Genomic DNA, 23,438 nt, shown 5'->3' with positions numbered 1-23,438 from the left:
GAATATTGATGGTGTATGTATCAGAATATTGACAGTGTATGTATCAGAATATTGATGGTGTACGTATCAGAGTATTGATGGTGTATGTATCAGAATATTGATGGTGTATGTATCAGAATATTGATGGTGTATGTATCAGAATATTGATGGTGTATGTATCAGAATATTGATGGTGTATGTATCAGAATATTGATGGTGTATGTATCAGAATATTGACAGTGTACGTATCAGAATATTGACAGTGTACGTATCAGAATATTGATGGTGTATGTGTATGTATCAGAATATTGATGGTGTATGTATCAGAATATTGATGGTGTATTTATCAGAATATTGATGGTGTATGTATCAGAATATTGATGGTGTATGTATCAGAATATTGATGGTGTATGTATCAGAATATTGATGGTGTATGTATCAGAATATTGATGGTGTATGTATCAGAATATTGATGGTGTATGTATCAGAGTATTGATGGTGTATGTATCAGAGTATTGATGGTGTATGTATCAGAGTATTGATGGTGTATGTATCAGAATATTGATGGTGTATGTATCAGAATATTGATGGTGTATGTATCAGAATATTGATGGTGTACGTATCAGAGTATTGATGGTGTATGTATCAGAATATTGATGGTGTATGTATCAGAATATTGATGGTGTATGTATCAGAGTATTGATGGTGTATGTATCAGAGTATTGATGGTGTATGTATCAGAATATTGATGGTGTATATATCAGAATATTGATGGTGTATCATCTGAATATTGATGATGTATTTATCAGAATATTAATGGTGTATGTATCAGAATATTGACGGTGTATGTATCAGAATATTGATGGTGTATGTATCAGAATATTGATGGTGTATGTATCAGAATATTGACAGTGTATGTATCAGAATATTGATGGTGTACGTATCAGAGTATTGATGGTGTATGTATCAGAATATTGATGGTGTATGTATCAGAATATTGATGGTGTATGTATCAGAATATTGATGGTGTATGTATCAGTGTATGTATCAGAATATTGATGGTGTACGTATCAGAATATTGACAGTATATGTATCAGAATATTGATGGTGTATGTATCAGAGTATTGATGGTGTATGTATCAGAATATTGATGGTGTATGTATCAGAATATTGATGGTGTATGTATCAGAATATTGATGGTGTATGTATCAGAGTATTGATGGTGTATGTATCAGAATATTGATGGTGTATGTATCAGAATATTGACAGTGTACGTATCAGAATATTGATGGTGTATGTATCAGTGTATGTATCAGAATATTGATGGTGTATGTATCAGAATATTGATGGTGTATGTATCAGAGTATTGATGGTGTATGTATCAGAATATTGATGGTGTATGTATCAGAATATTGACAGTGTACGTATCAGAATATTGATGGTGTATGTATCAGTGTATGTATCAGAATATTGATGGTGTATGTATCAGAATATTGATGGTGTATGTATCAGAATATTGATGGTGTATTATCAGAATATTGATGGTGTATCATCTGAATATTGATGATGTATTTATCAGAATATTAATGGTGTATGTATCAGAATATTGACGGTGTATGTATCAGAATATTGATGGTGTATGTATCAGAATATTGATGGTGTATGTATCAGAATATTGATGGTGTATGTATCAGAATATTGATGGTGTATGTATCAGAATATTGATGGTGTACGTATCAGAGTATTGATGGTGTATGTATCAGAATATTGATGGTGTATGTATCAGAATATTGATGGTGTATGTATCAGAATATTGATGGTGTATGTATCAGAATATTGATGGTGTATGTATCAGAATATTGATGGTGTATGTATCAGAATATTGATGGTGTATGTATCAGAATATTGATGGTGTATGTATCAGAATATTGATGGTGTATGTATCAGAATATTGATGGTGTACGTATCAGAGTATTGATGGTGTATGTATCAGAATATTGATGGTGTACGTATCAGAGTATTGATGGTGTATGTATCAGAATATTGACAGTGTACGTATCAGAATATTGACAGTGTACGTATCAGAATATTGATGGTGTATGTATCAGAATATTGATGGTGTATGTATCAGAATATTGATGGCATGTGTATCTGAATATTGATGGTGTATGTATCAGAATATTGACAGTGTACGTATCAGAATATTGATGGTGTATGTATCAGAATATTGATGGTGTATGTATCAGAATATTGATGGCATGTGTATCTGAATATTGATGGTGTATGTATCAGAATATTGATGGTGTATGTATCAGTGTATGTATCAGAATATTGATGGTGTATGTATCAGAATATTGATGGTGTATGTATCAGAATATTGATGGTGTATGTATCAGAATATTGATGGTGTATGTATCAGAATATTGATGGTGTATGTATCAGAATATTGACAGTATATGTATCAGAATATTGATGGTGTATGTATCAGAATATTGATGGTGTATGTATCAGAATATTGATGGTGTATTATCAGAATATTGATGGTGTATGTATCAGAATATTGATGGTGTATGTATCAGAGTATTGATGTGTACACTTAAACAATTAACTGTTACCAGATGAGGTTTACAGTTAATATGGTGTAATTCTATCTAATTTCCATCCACATTGGCATCATATTAAATGTATACCCCATGCTAACATTTTATTTCTAACATTTTTATTATCAAATTTCTATAAAAAACAAAACAAAACAAAAAAACCAGGAATTTGTCAGGTAAATTTTCTGCTAAACTAAGCACTAACAACAGCAAGCTCAAATTCATGAACACCGGTAATAAAATAGTTCCTTGTGCCTTCATAAATAACAACCGAAACAGTATGGTCACAAATTTATCTTGATTATTGATGTAAAAGTGTAAACTATTGCAATTTGTTTAATGAAAACGTTTTTTGAAAATATTTTGTTCCTTTGAAATAAAAGCAGTTTATTCCGCATTAATATTTCAATAAAAAGTGATGTGGCTCTCAGTCAGATTTCACGAAACAATGTATCTAGTGTTCCTGCAGGAATGATTTACGTTTCCATGTCATGGAGTGAATTGATGCGATTTTCAGAATAGATTGACCATGGAATTATAAATGAAAGTCTCCACTATCAATGACATCATTTTGTTTGTGTAACAGATTCTACATGTATGATTGGACTGTCAGATTGATGTCTTGCAAGCAAAGTTGAAAAAAACTTGGTCATCTTGTAAGTTATGGTGATAATAATGACTAGGTGGCAAAATCACAAGTTTGTTAATAAATTTGTTCTGTTATGATTTTACAGATTTGTAAAGTTACTTATTTTTTGTGAAGGCCTTTTATTTAGTCCAACAACTTCAGTCAGTATATTGATACCAAAACTGACTGACAGCCAGTTTATTGCAGAGACGTCTAGATTTATTCTTACCCCAACTGAATCACTGTGAATCCAAGTACAGTCTCATATACTACAACTAAGGATAATAATGATATATATGATATATAAATGCAACACAGAATATCAGTATTACATTTACATCCACCAGAATTACTTTTTGGTGTACATCTCACCTTGACCCCTGAATGCATTATTCATATGCTTGACCAAATATACTCCTATCTAGTCTACATATAACGAAACAGAAAACTGATAGTAGAATGGAAATATATCAGAACACTGAAAGTGTATGTATGAGAACATGTTATCTCGTACATATTGCATTGAAAAATGACAAATAAAATCACCCCTAAAGAATCATTAAGAAAAATGAGTAATACAACGTGTAGCGAATGCTAAATATTTATTGACTGGTTAGGTCCTGTATCTATCTATACATGACATAGATAAGCTTAATTCTCTCTTTAATTTTTACCCAATCATTGAAAGCCATTTGTAACTATAGCAACTGAGCAAGTACATCTTGACCACACTTATACCTAGATCCTAACATGCAATCACACAGAAACAGGTTAAGCTAATGACCTCCAGTTCTAATTTTAGTTGCTTATATAGATCAAACTTTTTGTACACCATATGTTATCCTCCTAAAAAGATCTTTTGTATACCTGACATGAAAAGTCTAGTCCAGTGACCAATATAAAATAATCAAATCCACAGACAATAGGATTGACTCAAGACTGAAGCCTAACATACTACTATTAGGGAGATCAATAGAGCTTACAGACAGACATACATCTCAAAAAAGTCTCGGATAGCTCATAGAGGGACATGTCTCTAAGGTCATGGACAGAGAGAGGCTAATAAATACCATTAAGGGTAGCAATATCACGTGGACTTACTACTTTGATTGTCATTTGGACCCAGGAAAATCTGGTTTTATCTATGAGGCTTGCAGAGGTTTTATGTGGATAACAGTGGTAAATCCTATTAAGTCATCCCAGCTACCATGATAGTAAAATAACAATTTATCAATAAACGTTCGTGATAGAAATCTCTGAAACAGCAGTTTTTTAAAATAAAGAACAAAACAATTTTATTGAAGTATTTTCTTACCAATGGATCAGATATTTTAACTATAAAACTGAAATAATTCCCTGCAAAGCTACACATTGGGAATAAAGTATGATGGAATATATATATTGTGATGAGGGTAACATGACACAGTACAAAGCTATAAACCTGATCTGAAACATCTTCCACATTGAAAACCACTGTGACACCATCCAAACCAGGACTCTGGGGGATATTCTAACACTACCCTCTTCAACAGAGTTCCTTCGTCCTTGTCACCAACCTAACACTCTCACAACATTGTCTGCCACCCAGAAAAGGTTGAATTTAGCCTTGTATAGGTCAATACATCGTTATTCTGTGAATATCAATACAACAAGTAGGGCATATCTCTTATCAGGGTTAAAAAGTAAGAATAGGATATAACAACAGCAATTTTCGTCATGAAGATTATATAAAACTGTTACCTCATGTGTATAGGCTGTATTGATTAAGGACAGAAGAAATTGCAATTATTTATTGTTCTAACCTCTCCAATGTTACTCGTAAAACAGCTTCTAAATAATGTGTTGCTGACTGTGAGGATAAAGAAATTGTGTCTGTATTTACACACATCTGTATGTTAACAAAGTAATAGTGAGATGTGTTTCATGAGAATCATCTATATATATACTGGTCAGTGAATGTTATATACCAACTTGTAACTTGAATCATATGTATATTTGCCATAGCTCAGTCAGCAGCGCATTGGCTTGCGTAATCTCAGGTGAAGATGTGAGATGTGTGGTTCAATTCTCCCTACCCATGGCAGATTGTTTTTCTCAAGAAACTGAGAAATGGATTGGTGTGCACTGATTTGATTATGTCCTTATGCTTGACCTTTAACCCTATTTGCCATGGATTATTTGTAATGGGCCTCCTGTATGTTGTTCAGTAGGGTAGTTTCTGACCACTACTAGGAGACCCCACCTCAAAATGACCCTCGCTGTTTATGGGAAAATGAACCAACGCAATTGTCATACAAGAAGACTTGAAAATATTCTATCCTGGAGAATAATACAGTCATAAATGTTAGTCTGTAAGGGTAAAAGCTTGACCTTGAAGCACCAACAAGTAGCAACCAGTTCTTGGCAATCATCTCATGTATTATTGTCCCTTGAAACCAGTTTGCATTGGAAACATGCAATAAAAAAGATTCAGTTATAAAATTCTATACATCCACTATATCAAAACTGAATGTCTGATACAAAATTAAATTTCGAAACATGGTCAATATCTGAAAGAGTGCCACCTATTTTCTGCATGTTGTGAGTGAATGAAATAAGGAAATCCACTTGTACTAATGGATGCTGAGGTGGGAAGTTACATCAGAAATGGTACAGACATGAAGAGGTGTTCATTATCACAAATGTTACAATAGTTTTAAGATCCCTTCAATAAATCTTTCCAGAATCTGATGTTCTTAAATGAATTGTATTTTACAACATGGTGACCATCAATATTCTTACAATCAAGAATGTGACAAGACAGACAGCCTGTAAGATGGATGCTGACAAAATCATAGTGTGCATCTCTTTGATAATATCACTAAGGATGATATTGTTTTTTTACAATGGTATCACAGTTTATATACTGTAAATTCATATATTTTTCGTGGTTTCCAAAAATGATGCATTTTTGTTCATTCTTGATGTTGTGGATAAACTTTGCTAAAAAAAACCCTCTAGTACTGTAATCCATGCCAACGTTTGTCTGTTTATCCTTTCATGGCCATAAATTTACGGATTTAGAGTAACCATCAATTAATAAAAAATAACTTAAGAGGGAACACTCTTCTGTTTTAAAATCAGATAGAGAGAAATGATTCAATTTACTTATTACATGATGTATATTGATGTACTGGGTGTTGATACAATGATAACAGGGAAGTTACGTGACAAATTCTGAATAGTTTATCAACTTATGTCTCATGATTTTAAAATGGCTTCATAGTATTGTTGCGCACTATGATTCCTTTAATGCTATTTAATACCTTTAATGTTTACACACAGGACTGAAACTGCACAAACAATTAAAATGTAAATTTCATCATTTGACTTACGGTGGAATCCTGGGATGATGAGCCAACCATTTCCTGCAGAGCTCTGACCGAAAGAGCTTGCTCCAGTACAAATGCACATACTGATATGTCTGGTGGGGTGTCCTACAAAAGAAAAGAATAAAATATTAAAAGAAAACACATCTTGTATTCTTGATTATGACATGAAAAAATAACACAGAATCATACATTCATCATAAGGACAATAAGGCTAGACTAAAACAATTTGTTAGCTAGATATATGAAACAGGAACTTATGAAGTTATCTTAAATGAGATACAATATATCTTATATGTTAGAAAGTTTTTGTTGTGTGTATAATTTCAATGATTTTCTTTACACTATAGTGAATTTTCCTTCAACCCTGTTAGTAGAACAGCCAAATGAGACAATGGTAGTCACTGTTCAATCCACTATTATCCTATCTTCTGTGCCTTTAATGTTTCATTTTGTCTATCAATGTCAGTAAGAAAATCAAGCAGGTTAATTATTTGTATATTTTTTTCAATCCATTTACTTTTTCCCAAATTTCAAATTTGCTTGTTCCCCTTGCTAAAACATAAATAACAAACCAAAAAAAGATGATTTCATTTAAAACATCATCAAAAGAAAACGAAAAAACAAGAGAACCTATTTATCATTTCACTCTTTAGCATGTTCAGCCCCAATAACTTCTATCTACCCTTCAGAATAATTCTGTTACATGGTTAAGTATTGGTAGAGAATGTTTGCCAATACAGAATTCGGTGATCAGACTATTGTAAAACATCAAATCCATCACACATGTAAATAGTTTTGACATCTGTATATTTACAGTCATGATACAACACAGAGATTTGGGCTGCTGGCCATGGACTTTAACAGAACACATCAATAGAGTATATAATGATAATGCCATTTGTACTTGGTATTTTTTTCCATGGAGAATTCTATGCATAAAATAAACAACAGAACTATCTCTCTCCAGTAGTTATCAGTTTATGTCAGTGCAACTGCATAGCATTTCTAGACCTTCAAATTTCAACTTGTATTAACCAACTACTGACCTATATAACCAATAGGTTATCTTTACCACTGACCAGTGACCTGTACGACTAACAGGATATCTTTACCACTAATCTGTGACCTGTACGACTAACAGGATATCTTTACCATTGACCTGTGACCTGTAACACTAACATGTTTTCGGTACCACTGACCAGTGGCCTGTACCACTAACATGTTTTTGGTACCACTGACCAGTGGCCTGTACCACTAACATGTTTTTGGTACCACTGACCAGTGACCTGTACCACTAACATGTTTTTGGTAACACTGACCAGTGGCCTGTACCACTAATATGTTTTCAGTACCACTGACCAGTGGCCTGTACCACTAACATGTTATCGGTACCACTGACCAGTGGCCTGTATCACTAACATGTTTTCGGTACCACTGACCTGTGACCTGTAGTCTCTATCAGTGATCAAACATCATTAACATGTTGGCCTCAAACTTAGTTCCCTATGAGTAGTGTCATTTATTTCTTACATCAACAACCAACATGTATTTTTGATATCTTAATCAATATTCCTAAATTCAGTAGAACAGTTATGTATATATCATCACACCATTCAGTGACAATACAAAAAGCTGCACCTGGTTGCTGTATTATGCAGGACAAAATGGCAGAAAGCCAACAACATAGTTACACATGCTCACCAATATATCAGCAGTAGCTGTTAATCACATGCCTTCTTCAGTGTTCTTTCTTAAGACAAGCTTATCAATGTTACCCAACCTCTAACATCTTACCCTATTTATCCTAATTATAACAGATCCTCTAACATATTACCCTATTTACCCTAATTATTACAGGTCATCTAAAATATTACCCTGTTTACCCTAAACATTACAGATTGTCTTACAAATTACTCTGTTTACCCTAAATGTTACAAGCATTCTAACATATTACCCTATATACCCTAATTATTACAGGTCATCTAAAATATTACGCTGTCTACCCTAAACATTACAGATTGTCTTACAAATTACTCTGTTTACCCTAAATGTTAATAGTATTCTAACATATTACCCTATTTACCCTAATTATTACAGGTCATCTAAAATATTACCCTGTTTACCCTAAACATTACAGATTGTCTTACAAATTACTCTGTTTACCCTAAATGTTAATAGTATTCTAACATATTACCCTATTTACCCTAATTATTACAGGTCATCTAAAATATTACCCTGTCAACCCTAAACATTACAGACTGTCTTACAAATTACTCTGTTTACCCTAAATGTTAATAGTATTCTAACATATTACCCTATTTACCCTAATTATTACAGGTCATCTAAAATATTACCCTGTTTACCCTAAATGTTACGGATTGTCTTACAAATTACTCTGTTTACCCTAAATGTTAATAGTATTCTAACATATTACCCTATTTACCCTAATTATTACAGGTCATCTAAAATATTACCCTGTTTACCCTAAATGTTACAGATTGTCTTACAAATTACTCTGTTTACCCTAAATGTTAATAGTATTCTAACATATTACCCTATTTACCCTAATTATTACAGGTCATCTAAAATATTACCCTGTTTACCCTAAATGTTACAGATTGTCTTACAAATTACTCTGTTTACCCTAAATGTTACAGATTGTCTTACAAATAACCCTATTTACCCTAAATGTTACAGATTGTCTTACAAATAACCCTATTAATCCTAAATGTTATTATTCATCTCAAATATTAATCTGTTTACCCTAAAAGTTGCAGATTGTTTAATAAATTACCCTGTTTATGTGGCTATCAGCAATTAGTCAAGTCCATTTCCCTAAGAGTTCTATATTAGAATTTTTTAAAAAAGATACTATTTTTCCCTTCCATAAATCTTCCTGAACAGATGGCAATATTTTCCACTATAAATATATGAAATATGTTTATATCAGGTGATCTTAGACCTAGTTATAGTTTTCTGCATATGATGACTATTCAGACATAGGCCTTGCTTGTAGCGTCCTTGGGGAAGGCTGTTCCATGTGTTTTCTATACACACAAACAATATGGCCAAATCATTGTGTACTGGAGCTTGTCTGCTCCAAAATGGCAGCATTACATACAATATACACATCCTATATATCTTCTTAATAGATTCAGTATTTCATCCTGATAACATTAATGTTGATATTGCTTCTTATTGTGAGAAGTAAAGGCCCAACTGTCATGATATATTTGGAACAGAAGTCATTTTTTATATCAATGCCTCCACAAGGAATCGAACTCAGAACCTCTTGCTAACTAGTCCTACCCTAAATGGATCAAGCTAAAGTGATATTCTCTCTAGATACCTTGCAGCCTTTATTTCCCTGCATTACATACTCCCATTTCAGGAAAGAACTAATATTGGAGCTTTCTGGAGGTTACAGCAATGCTCGTGAAAATTGTCAATATTTCCCAAGTGCCAATATCAAATGCAAAGAGATCATGCTACTGTAATTGGCAAGTGGTCATACTGCCATCAGTGTCTTGTGCCCATACTCTCATGAATATCTAGCAGTCATACTGCCATAGTTGTCTAGTGTTCATACTATCATGAATGCCAAGTGGTCATATTGCCATCAGTGTCTAGTGCTTATACTCTCATGAATATCTAGCAGTCATACTGCCAAAGTTGTCTAGTATTCATACTATCATGAATGCCAAGTGGTCATACTGCCATCAGTTTCTAGTGCTTATACTCTCATGAATATCTAGCAGTCATACTGCCATAGTTGTCTAGTGTTCATACTATCATGAATGCCAAGTGGTCATACTGCCATCAGTGTCTAGTGCTCATACTCTCATGAATATCTAGCAGTCATACTGCCATAGTTGTCTAGTGTTCATACTATCATGAATGCCAAGTGGTCATACTGCCATCAGTTTCTAGTGCCCATACTCTCATGAATATCTAGCAGTCATACTGCCATAGTTGTCTAGTGTTCATACTATCATGAATGCCAAGTGGTCATACTGCCATCAGTGTCTAGTGCTCATACTCTCATGAATATCTAGCAGTCATACTGCCATATTTGTCTAGTGTTCCTACTATCATGAATGCCAAGTGATCATACTGCTATGAATGTCAAGCAGTCAGACTGTTCTGAATGCCATGTGGTTGTACTGCTATCAAAGTCTAGAGGTCAAACTGTAATTAATGGAATCATACTCTCATGAATGTCATAGGAATTTCCATGCCACCAGGCCTTAACAGTCATCTGACTACAAAAACTTTCAGTCGGGAGAAGGGTTATTTTTTCTACTTTGAATGAAATCTTACTAAGATGCTGTTTTCCATAAAGCAAATAGTAGTTTTGGCCAGGAGTATGTGACTGTAACAAGTGTTACCTATTTTTTTACTATAAAGTTGGAGCTCAATCCAACTGGTGAAACTTGAGAAGAAGTTTGAAATAGGTGCTGCACAAGAAAACCATGATTGCGTATCGTGTTACAAAATGGCCTCCCTGGCTGCTGTGTCAAAGTTTTGACAAGGTTGAAAAATAACAACACTTTGTTGGCTACCTTTTTTTAACATCCCTACCAATTTTTAGCTCAATGGCACCAGTGGAACTGGAGAGGAAGTCTAAAATATGTTTTTCAAGATGGTGGCCATTTTTTAATTTAGACATACCTGAAAAATTACAACACTTAATCAGGACCATCTCCGAATCACTTCAGGCAAGTCTGGGCTCATTCCCACAGGTGGAACTTGAGAAGAAGTTTAAAAATGTCCAAAGTTTACGCATCACTGATGGCAAACGGCGGACAATGACAGACAAAGCACAATAGCTTCACAGATGAATAAACTGATTTCAAGATAATTGATGAGTTAATTGTACAAATATACACAATTTTCCCATGTTATTTGTTTATTTAGTTATCTGAGATCAATTTCATTGCTCAAAAAACCTCTAAATTAGCTACATTGAATGAAATTATTTCTACTTGTTTGATATATCTGTAGACATACAAAAAAATCTAATGAAATACAATTCTATCTACATTGTGCAGCATGTATCCTCATTGTACAGCATGTATCCTGCACAATAGTTTCCTGCCTGAATCATTTTACAGGATGTTCCTGATACATATTTATAATGTGCAGACAGAAAATGATTAAATCAATAAATATTTGACACCAATCAAACATTAATCTCAAAACGGATGCATATACCAGGCATAAACAGTGTTGTGTTTGTTGTTCTCAAACATTATAGTGAAACTAAATGCACTTGAGCTTAAAGAGCTAGATTGACCACATAAAATTCCTTCCTGTCTTAAAATCATACACAATTGAGTGAAAACAATGTTGTAAGTCAAATTGTTCAATATTCACTTATATCACTAATTGTTCAAAGGAATCAAGCTTTAATACAATGGAGTTACCTCCCCTAGGGGTATGGTCGGCCATAATAAGGAACAGCAATCAAAGATAATTTGACTAGATGTTCCCATACTTGCCTACTGACAGTGAAGTCAGCTATAAAGTTTGCGTGTCATTTATCACAGAATATTCCTAACATCATGGCAATATACTCTACTAACTTGCAAAAATAGACCATAATTAATAACATATGGCCAACTTATTAGCTTGGCATGGCCAATCTGGTCAGCTCTCACCTCAAATGACCTCACTTCCTAGGATCGGTGTAGTATGATTTGATTGGATATAGTGGAACATCAAGGATGGCAAAATTTGATTGGCTGAATCAAACAGAATGGATTATGTGGCAATATTTGATTGGATATAAATGGAGTAGTGAGGAATGGTAGGGCAACGTGGCATTCTAACAGCCGAGATTCCTTTGATGACAACTATGTGCCAACAATGCCTATAGGATGAGACAACACCGAAAACATAACACCAAGTACTGGTGATTCTTACTGTACAACACCTGCAAACATTTAACTCACAGTCCCACACATCTTAGGAACTATTGTACTGAAATAATGGCTACAAAATAGGAAAGTTGTAAGTGGAACAATAATCTAGGAATTAACAATGACCTGATTCACTTGACTCCACTGTAAAAAAAACCAGCTGATTATTGTTTGAGGTCTGTGTGATGGCTTTGAGCAGAGTTCTATGTTGGGAAATTTGGTATGGGGTCAGATTTTTTTCAGTATGTTGTAGATAGAGGGTTGGTATTATAATTTTATCCATAGAAAATTATCATCACCGTTCCCAGATGATTTTTCTGGTGTGATACATTTCCTTATGTTTATTTTCTGTTACAAAAAGAGTGCAAATTAAGTCAATATTTGCTTGTGAAACCCTCTCCAGGCATTACAGCATGCTTGATAGCTAGGAACCTACCATAATCTTTACTATCCTAATTGCAATTAAGATTTTATATTTTGTAAAGTGGTCAGTTGCATGTCACTGAATATTTATCACTGAGTGAATAGACTTTTTATGTTCTTTGGCCAGTGGCAAATAGTAAATATCTAGGTATATATTTTGACTAGAGAGAAGAACCAGATTCCGGTACAAGTAGATCTTGGGAGTTGTTGTCATAGAAACACAAGTATCACTTGAGTAGAAAGTAAATGAAAAGAACAAGACAATAAGCCACAGTTCTTTCTAGTCTAGTTGACTCTAATTTCCCCAAGTATTCTTATTCCTGGCCAATCATGTTTGCTGTCTATGTCTGTCACATTATACTGTCAGTTAAAAAACCTGTCTAGATGGTTTGCAATGCGCAATACCTACCAACTTACTGAAACAACCACTCATCAATACAACAAAATATTTTACATATTATTAAGGACTTACAAAACAAACTCACACTGAAACAGGACATGCATATGCCAGTAACTACACCACTAAGATCTCAAATAAGCATTTTACATCAAGGGTGATTACTCTCACCAATATTAAGGGATATTACTAGGGGAAATAACTCTTACACAGATTACAGCTATCAAGTGTTAAGGAGATAAACATAACACAGATTACAATTTGATCATGTTAGACAGGTCAATCTAACTTAAATCATTTGTTTAATATATGAGGGAGACTGCTTTTTGCAATTAAGAAGTATATTGTTGAAGGGAAATAACTTAAGTCTGAAGTAAGTGTGTGAGAAAGTGATGTGTACCACAAAATACAATTAAATTGGGTAAGGGAGGTACTAGTAAACCAACACAAATTATGTATGTAATGTATAAGGTAGCAGATAGCCTTGATGCCCTTGATGTTTATTTCAACACTAAGGTTCCCCTGAATCCAAGCTTTAGTGAGGTGTACTGTACTCTATGTGGGTGAGATTGACAATACAACAGACATTTACACTCTGGTATTTCTATCTACAACATGTGTGATATTCAGATAGAGAGAAGCCTCATATCTGTCCTACTTGTTCATCATAAATCATATACAAAATAAGTGACTATGATTACAAGAATCAAAGTACATGTATTCTACTAGTAAATTTTCAAGTAAAACTCTGCACTTATGAACAGATAGTCTTTCACTATCTCACCATCCAACACTTTCATCCTCCTACCATCTCTCTGAACAGCGTATCTGCTATTCCACCATCAAGCACTATATCCTTCCATAATGCATAAACCAACAAAGCTTACGAATGAAGCCATTGTTTAATAAAATTTCAAATCACAAGAGTATTACTACCAGTATCGTTTTAACAGTTTGTCAAGAGTAAAATAAGGTCATTACGATTAACAAAAAGGATAAAACCTTAAAAGTACATCATCTAAAGGTATGTTTCAACAAGGGAGACAACTTTCATGGTAATCAATTGCAAACATCACTCTGACTGGATAAGACAATATTTTAGACTAAATACCATGTGAGAAAATTATTTTTTTAATCTTACCTTGCTTGATACATTTTCAAGGAAACAGGTTCGGTTTCCAAAGCCTTCTGCTGCTAGACAAACTCGCTCAGTTGTACTACTCTCCCGCGAGGATGTTACACAGCTGAGACATACTGTATCATCCTACAAAGAAAAGGAAACTTTTTTCAGTAACTTATCAGTAAATTGCCACAATAAATAAAACACAAATCAATGTAAAACATCTGCTTCGGTAATTATTTATTCCTTAAGGCTGTAATAAGTAATGTGATGTTTGCATGCTTGAAAACTAAACAGATCAATCATATGATATTGTTCATAGTGATTAAATATTAATTAATTTTATAATGTTTGTTGTTGTTTGTTGTTATTGTTTTTTAGGTTTTTTTAACTGATTAATTAATGAGTGTAGGGGAGGGATAGAGTGGAATGAAGAAGAGAAAGACATATACACGGTACATGTAAGTGCTTTCCATAATCCTTTGGTATTCTAACATTGACACTCAAGTGGCCTGGCTTGTGACTTGCTTTAAACATACCTATATTAGGAGTAACTTTTTTTTCATCACTTTTTACACTAAAATACCACTGTATCAATTGTAATAGCAGTGTCTGTAAGTTGTTGTTATATATGGCAATTATTTCAGATGTATAATTTCACCATTGTGTTGATTTGTTGAACGTAACAATGTGATTAAATATATTTCACCTATGAAGTGACAAACTTGACCACCATGGTTTAGGTCGGATCAAAGATCTTACAGTTCAGCATGCTCTATATCCCACCACTTACTACACCCATCACCATAAAGCTTTCCTGAGACCCAGATTCAGCCATCAATTAGCTAGACAGATGCTTGTAGAGTATGGGAATCAAATGATCAATGGTTATGGTCTATGATTCAATTACTAAATGGATTGTTCCACAGAGCTCAACCATAAATTGTTGACAGTGTGGTGAACCAAATCCCATACAGGGTGCTATGTTTACTCATGTCAGTTTGATATGCTTGTCATCATTATACAAGCTGGAGAGGAAAACTTCATTTCTTCAATATTTTCATGTAGCCAACTAACTACACTGCTGTAGTAAATAAAGTAATCATTAAGTATACACCAGCAAGTCTGTTATTAATGATCTTATAATAAACCAGTATGTACAAACAGTAGTCATCTAAACCGACATTTGTGTATGAGCAACACTTCAATATGATTGCTTAGTGTATTAAACATTGTTCAATCCCTATCAGTACACAGCCAATCAAGTATACTTAATGACTGAAGATCTCCATTGAAATCTTACATATAAATTTTGTATCTAGTAACTTGTTACTAACTCTTGAACTTGATGAATTGACACTGATGTGGAGGCTAAATTGCACTCTCTGTTTGATGCTTATTTGCTTGCTGCCATGAAAGTAGGAAATTTTATGATAGATCAGGAACTTGATTGTCTCGATAATAGCAATATATTGAACATACTTAGGCACGCCATACTGTTAAAAAATGTTCAGAATCAGAATAAGGTAGAATTTGACGGCCATTCTTTGTAAACCAATGTATACTATTAAAAACTCATTGAAAGCAAAATAAGCCAAGCTAGCACTAAGTAAGTGGATCAACTGCAGATTATACATGAGCAGGGTTTCACAGAGATGATGTTAATCAGCAGCCAATTAAGATTTACTTCCTTTGAGCAAAATCAATGCTTTGCTGAACTGACATTCTCTCCTCTGTCACAGACAATAGATCATTACAGAAACTGGAATGGTTCCACTCACACAGTACTATACTGTTAACATTCTTTAACAATAACTTACAACTCACCACCCAAAATAATACTCTTAACATTCCTTCAAAATAACTTACAACTCACAGCCCAAAATCATAACTACAATTTAAACCATACTAACCAATCTTAACTACAACAAATCACCCTCTATCCATAACACCAATTAAATAACATTTACTCAAAACTGAAAGCTAAGCATCTGTGACCATCATAACAGCTAGCCCACCTTATCCATCATTACAATTAACCTACCTAACTATAACTAAGAACCTTAACCATCACTACAACTAACTTACCTTAACCATTACTACAACTAACTTACCTTAACCATCACTACAACTAACAAACCTAACCATCACTACAACTAACAAACCTAACCATCACTACAACTAACAAACCTAACCATCACTACAACTAACAAACCTAACCATCACTACAACTAACAAACCTAACCATCACTACAACTAACAAACCTTACCATCACTACAACTAACAAACCTTAGCATCACTACAACTAACGAACCTAACCATCACTACAACTAACAAACCTAACCATCACTACAACTAACAAACCTAACCATCACTACAACTAACGAACCTAACCATCACTACAACTAACAAACCTAACCATCACTACAACTTACGAACCTAACCATCACTACAACTATATAACCTAATAAATCTCACCAAAAACTTTATGATTATATCATTTGTACAAAACATATCATCACTTAGGCATTGTACCAGTATATAATATCCAATGACATTGTACAGACATGCTGGAATTTCCTATAATAAAATGAAAGTGAACTGCCAGGATTCTATAAGAAAATGTATACGGACATGGATGGTAGTAAGACTATGATACAGACAATGTGTAGGGTTGATGAGTTGATCTGAAATAGAATACAGATTTCTCAGTCTTATTGCTACATCACTTGTTTTCTTTGTAAACCCTGTCCAATGGCCAAGTAACACAGGCCCTCCTATAAACACAAGTTGGGTCAGTATGACCAAGTACAAGGAGTAGATAGACCGCCACTTCGGTCAGCTCAGCTTTACTACATACAAGTAGGACATAGGCTGCCATTTGGGTAATCCTTATAAGGTACAAGTAAGAAATAGGCAACCAGTTGAATCATATTAATACAGTACAAATGTGACTTATACAGTCAGTTGGGTCATACTAATACAGTACAAATGTGACTTATACAGTCAGTTGGGTCATACTAATACAGTACAAATGTGACTTATACAGTCAGTTGGGTCATACTAATACAGTACAAATGTGACTTATACAGTCAGTTGGGTCATACTAATACAGTACAAATGTGACTTATACAGTCAGTTGGGTCAGAATAATAGGGTACAAATAGGACACAGGCAGCGAGTTGGGGTCAGAATAACACAGTACAAATAGGACATAGACAGTCAGTTGGGTCAGAATAATAGGACATAGACAGTCAGTTGGGTCAGACTAATAGGGTACAAACAGGGCATATACAGTCAGTTGGGTCAGACTAATACAGTACAAGTAGGACATATGCAGTCAGTTGGGTCAGACTAATCAGATACAACAGGACACAGGCAGCAACTTGGGTCACACTAACAATTTACAGAGGTTAACACTCGTCATTACTCTAGGACAGATGAAAGAGTTGGGTCAGGCTAACTAGCTATAGGTACATAGGCTATGGCTAGTCAATACTCTAAAATAGTGGAAGTATTGACTTCTGAGCTTGACTTCCAGCAAATTAGCATAAAACTTTGTTTCCCTGATAACATTTTCTTGAGGTTTTGAGAGAAGCAATTTCAATAGATCACTGATGTGATGTTTTATTGATTCTGTTTGACACAAACCAATATTCACTGTAACACATGTATATTCCTTAATGAATTATCATTAAATGCATTAAGGTAGTACTAAAGGGTCATAAATTTTCGTTTTAGAGAGGCTAACCCTTTTGAGCTTGAAATGAAAATACTATGCAGATATTCTTACACATAACACTTTCAAAATTTCATAAACTTAGACAAAAAAGTTACATAATTAAGCAAACACTAAAAATACTTAAGACTAAAAGACAAAGAAAAACTGAAACAATAACACTGTCAGAAAATCACACACAGAAAAAAAAAGCACACACGCTAATATCAAAATATCCAGACAACAATATTTAAGGACGATACAGATTTATAGATAAAAAAGATCTTGATTTCTTGACCTATATATATATGACCCTGTATCTATGATAGATACCCATCCTGATCTTTGATCCTGAAATTATCTCATGCCTGACCTATATATATATATATATGACCCTGTATCTATGATAGATACCCATCCTGATCTTTGATCCTCAAATTATCTCACGCCTGACCTATATATATATATATGACCCTGTATCTATTATAGATACCCATCCTGATCTTTGATCCTGAAATTATCTCACGCCTGACCTATATATATCTTTGACACACAACTGTCTCCACTCCCTGACAATGTCCTATTCAAAGAGCTGTCCTATTCAAAGAGCTGTTGAACAATAATTTCTGCTCTTAGTTTCTATATCACAATACACTGGCGGTAACAAGAAACTTTATCCTCCTGCGGATATTGATGACATTTCCACAACATTCTATAGCACAGTAGTTTCATTTCCTAATCACTCTATTTTATAATTTTAAGCAGTCCAATACATTTGTATGTCACCACAAATGCCACAATAATAATCATTCAGCCATTATTCCTATCAAGTTTACAGCCGCGTTGTTTGATGGTTAATTCACTTTTTTTCAATATGTCAATTCTCAATGTCACTGCAGATGAAAAATATTAATTAATGATAATTATATATCATTTAAATGGATATTTCTTGCTTTCCTTTTCTTATACAAGTGTCTCAATATGATATTCTTCAGAGGAATTTTACGGGTGCCACTGTGATGCAAGATAATCATTATGAGTTGTAGTGATTAAAGAATTATGAACAAATACATGATCTATACCTATATATATTCTAAACCTATATAAGATGTTACCTACATATATATAAACAGAGAAGTAACACAGAAGCTTTTAAATGTTCCAGGCAATCTCAGCATTTATCAAGACACAAATTAAGCTAGACTGTATATCCCCTATGCAGAGTGTAAAGCATATAACAAGGTTACATTCACATTAAGGATGATATCATACCATGTATCCCTCACTAATGTGTAAGTCCAATGCTATTTACAATAATCTATATTTCATCTTAGAATAGTATTAAACAAGGAATGGCTGAAATTTGTGAAGCGAGGCTGATTGCATGATTCGTATACCAAACAGACTGCCATGTCTCTATATGAAAACATTCTAATGTATCTCTATGACAACAGTCTCACATGATAACACTCCAACGATATCTTTATGACAACAGATGGACACATTTATATGACAACAGTCTTATATGTTTTTACAACAAAACGACACCTGTTTCAATGACAAAAGACTCACTAATTTCCATAACAACAGTCTATAAAGTATCTATTAAAATGGATGGACACATTTCCATGTCATTAGACAGATATTTCTATGACAACAGTATGATGTCTCTATGACAACATACATACATTTTCATGACAACAAACATGTCTTTATAATAACAGTCTGGCTTCTATGCCTTATTAATGATGCTGGATATTGTCTTCTACAGTTGTAACATATATGTTTCAAACTAAACAATAAACTCATATTTCTGCACAGGTAGCCATTGAAGATTTCATTGTTAAAAATAATGGATACTGGGTCTAAATTAGTCAATAAATACCTAAGCTATTATGACGAAAAGTTAACTTTTTCATCAATTATGACCTTCATATTTGGAATACAAATGCCTCTTAAGCGGATTCGACATCATAATAATGTAATGTTGTAAAGTTCTATGTTGAATAACCAGAGCACCCGTAACATGCTCATTCTTCTTCAAAGGACAAATCATTACAGTATATCTAACAAACTTGGTTGACAAACCGGAAATCCTTACATGTATGAGGAGAATATTTAATGGGTTGTTCCAGTTAGACTGTAAGAGATAACTGAAATTTTCTCCTCTGATGAAACAATCTACAATAACACTTCATTCATAGAACAACACTTCTGGAAGTTCCTTAACGATTACTCTAAACCAAACAACAACATTAAAGCAAAGACCAATGAAATAACAGATACAGAGAAACCATGTTTCGAAACTGTTTCAGCATAAATAAGATTTGTCTTTATTATCTGTTAGATGATGCAGACATGAGGAACTTTTTAGTATTATACGTATATATTTTCTTTTATAATATAATTGATATCGTGTTCAGTCCCTTGGCAGCCATACAAACTAATTTGTTTAACTAGTTAACACTACAGGATGGCCTCCCACAGATCTTCAGCCTACCTCTAACCCTCACAGCAATAAAGACGCATGAATATCTCATGTCCGCAATCGACCCTAAATCAGGACACCGAATCAAAAGATGAATCTGCTTTATGTAAACATTTCTACTTTTGTGCCAAAAACATTCTCTTGAATGACATACGCTCTACCTAATCCTGTGTGTCATTATTATTCACTGAATGGATTTTACAATTTTGGCTGTATATCAGAACTCTGTTTCATCCCAAGAATCAAATTTCTTAATTAAAATAGTTCTTATACATATATCAATGAAGTTTTCTGATGGTGGTTTGGAGTGGATAGGTGTGTGTTTTTGTTTCAGAAAAGACTTAATGTTGGTAACAGCTGTAGACTAAAGAACGCAAGTTCAGTGAATACTTACACATGATCAACAAGCTAAACACCTATCCTTATGCCAACACCATAAATGATCAAAATAAGCAATTGTATAGAATAAACCTATTTAAAAGTTCTCTCAAGGAAACTCTAAATTGTATCAGGCTATTTATCATGTCACACCAAAGTGTACAGAATAATTTTTAGTGTGGCCACTATTCATTGTTTCAAGGTTAAAGTTTCCATGGATACATAGAGGTTATTTTTTAGAATATTTTCCCATTTTCATTACAATTCATATTTAGCCTAGAAATATAAATCCTCCACTCTGCATTATCTTCTATTGTATTTAACATAAAGGATCTCATCAAAGGTACAAATGAACAATGCCTTACAAAGCTCAACCTACACCTATAGTTATGATAGACTTCAAACATTCAACAGATCTTTGTTAGCTAGCCCATAACATACACATATAATACACATGTTGATAGTTTTACAAACATATAATCGAGTGAACATACATATATGAGTACATTACCTTAGACATCCAAGCCCCCACCCCCAACTTGATATTTAATCTCTGCAACTATCACAATACTCACTCAATATCTGTTGAACATCTGTTACTAGCCTAAACTCCCTTCCATACAACCCTTTCCTTCCTTTTCACTAACATTTCAATATAAACCCTGTTAAAATTGTTCTGTAAGAAGTGCTTTCCTTGATTTACTTCAGGCTATTTGGAGCACCTTTCAATCACCCTATCTCTAACTCTCTTAATTATATGTTCTGATTCCTTCTCTATCCTACCTCTCTGACCAATCCTTCTCACTCCAAATGATTTCCTTCTCTAATCTCTTCCCACGGAATCAGTATAATCCAGCATAACTTCATTGAAAATAGGTTGATTTAATTGTCCACAAATTGTGGACAGAAATTCAGTAAGCACAAAGCCTAAGAGGTTTCTAATTATCACTTCGCCGGACTTGGAACTGGATAGACAGTGGACACAAAGATGGTCAAGAGATACTTACACATCGAATAATGGACGTGGATTCTTCTTCATATTCCTCGAGCTCATTTTTCACAACCATTTTCATGGATCAATACCATTAACAACAGGTTTCATCCGTTTGTATACATCTGCTCTGGAGAACACTGATCAGGTGCGTGGGGAATGTGCATATGCACAGTACAGGTCTATACAGACTTCATATAACATCAGGTTATATAGGCAACATATAAACGTTTTTTTGACTGCAATTTCAGTAAGTTATATCACTGATTGATTTAAGTCTGACAGAAATGCTTCTTACAAGAACTTTTAACAAATATTTGCTTTAAAGATCTAAAATTATTCTTGTAGAGCACAAATTATAAACACATATTTTTCCTCAAATATTTCTCCTTAAATTTCACTTCACATGAATTGCTTGCAACTAAGCAAGCAATGACTTAATTGCCAAATGGACAAGCACTGAACATTCACAAATGGTATATCATCCTTCTGCTTCCCTTGTTAACAACAAACTGATGCTTTGAGGATAAAACCAATGTCTACGAAGTAGCTTCCACACAAAAAGTGAACTCACAGTATCAACATCAATGTCTACCACAGTTTGTTCTCCCTGTCATAAACCATGCGTGAGAAGACAATAGCTTTTCTCGACACCAATGAATTAGGCCTATCTATATGGCGAGCTACATTAACACAGATCTGCCCTAGAGGATAGCCACATATGGTTGTATCCAATAATTTCTCTTCTAGCTTTAATTTGGTGTCAAAATGTTATTTACAAAAAAAAAGGCAAAAAAATCCGCAACCTCCACGGGACCAACCAACACCTGCTTGAAGACTGGCTCGTACCATTCAATCAGTCAACCAGAATTATCAATAACAGAAATCACATAAAACTAGCGAAGAAAAAGTAATCCACTGACCGGTCTCCTGGCCAGTTTGTAGAGTTTTGTTGGTCCTTAATACATCTGTCACAAGACTGTACCAAATGGAGGTAGAAACAAATTAATTAACCAGCTGCATTTGGTCTGAACATGAATTCAACAATTCTGTAAAAAGGTTGGTGATTTCTGTAATGTTCACTCTGCATAAAGATGAATGTGTTGAAAAATAAAAATCCTGATACATTCAACATGTAGACAGTCGATGGCAAAATTTCAAATCTGAAATCAGAGCAATAAAGCTATTTCCTCCTTTAACAGAATGAACTCCTGGGACAGCAGTTAAAGTTTGAAGGCAGGTTCTATAGTGTGCCCATCAGACAGACAACCAAAGGGTCTGGTCTCACTCCTGTTCTAGAGAAGATGGTTGAGTTGGAATACGCAGAAATGGTGTTGGGTGTTCATACTCTGGCATAAAACTGGGTGAGGGCACGAATCCATCTAATCCAAGATATCAGAGATAACACAGTGCAATCAACTTC

The 23,438-nt window shown here is 34.0% G+C and overlaps 1 protein-coding gene across 1 annotated transcript in view; it reads right to left on the bottom strand.

The window, feature by feature from the left end:
* LOC132558522 (ryanodine receptor 2-like) overlaps nucleotides 1–23,438 on the bottom strand; it is a 157,435-nt gene that overhangs the window by 107,386 nt on the left and 26,611 nt on the right. Inside the window, 2 exon segments of the mRNA XM_060223095.1 lie at nucleotides 6,582–6,683; nucleotides 14,461–14,583. Of these exon segments, the coding sequence (XP_060079078.1) occupies nucleotides 6,582–6,683; nucleotides 14,461–14,583 (225 nt within the window).

Source organism: Ylistrum balloti, unplaced genomic scaffold (genome assembly GCF_031769215.1).
Source record: "Ylistrum balloti isolate Yb309-2 unplaced genomic scaffold, AGI_CSIRO_Ybal_v1 Utg369660, whole genome shotgun sequence".
Taxonomy (NCBI): domain Eukaryota; kingdom Metazoa; phylum Mollusca; class Bivalvia; order Pectinida; family Pectinidae; genus Ylistrum; species Ylistrum balloti.
This window is presented reverse-complemented; position numbering and strand designations above follow the sequence as displayed.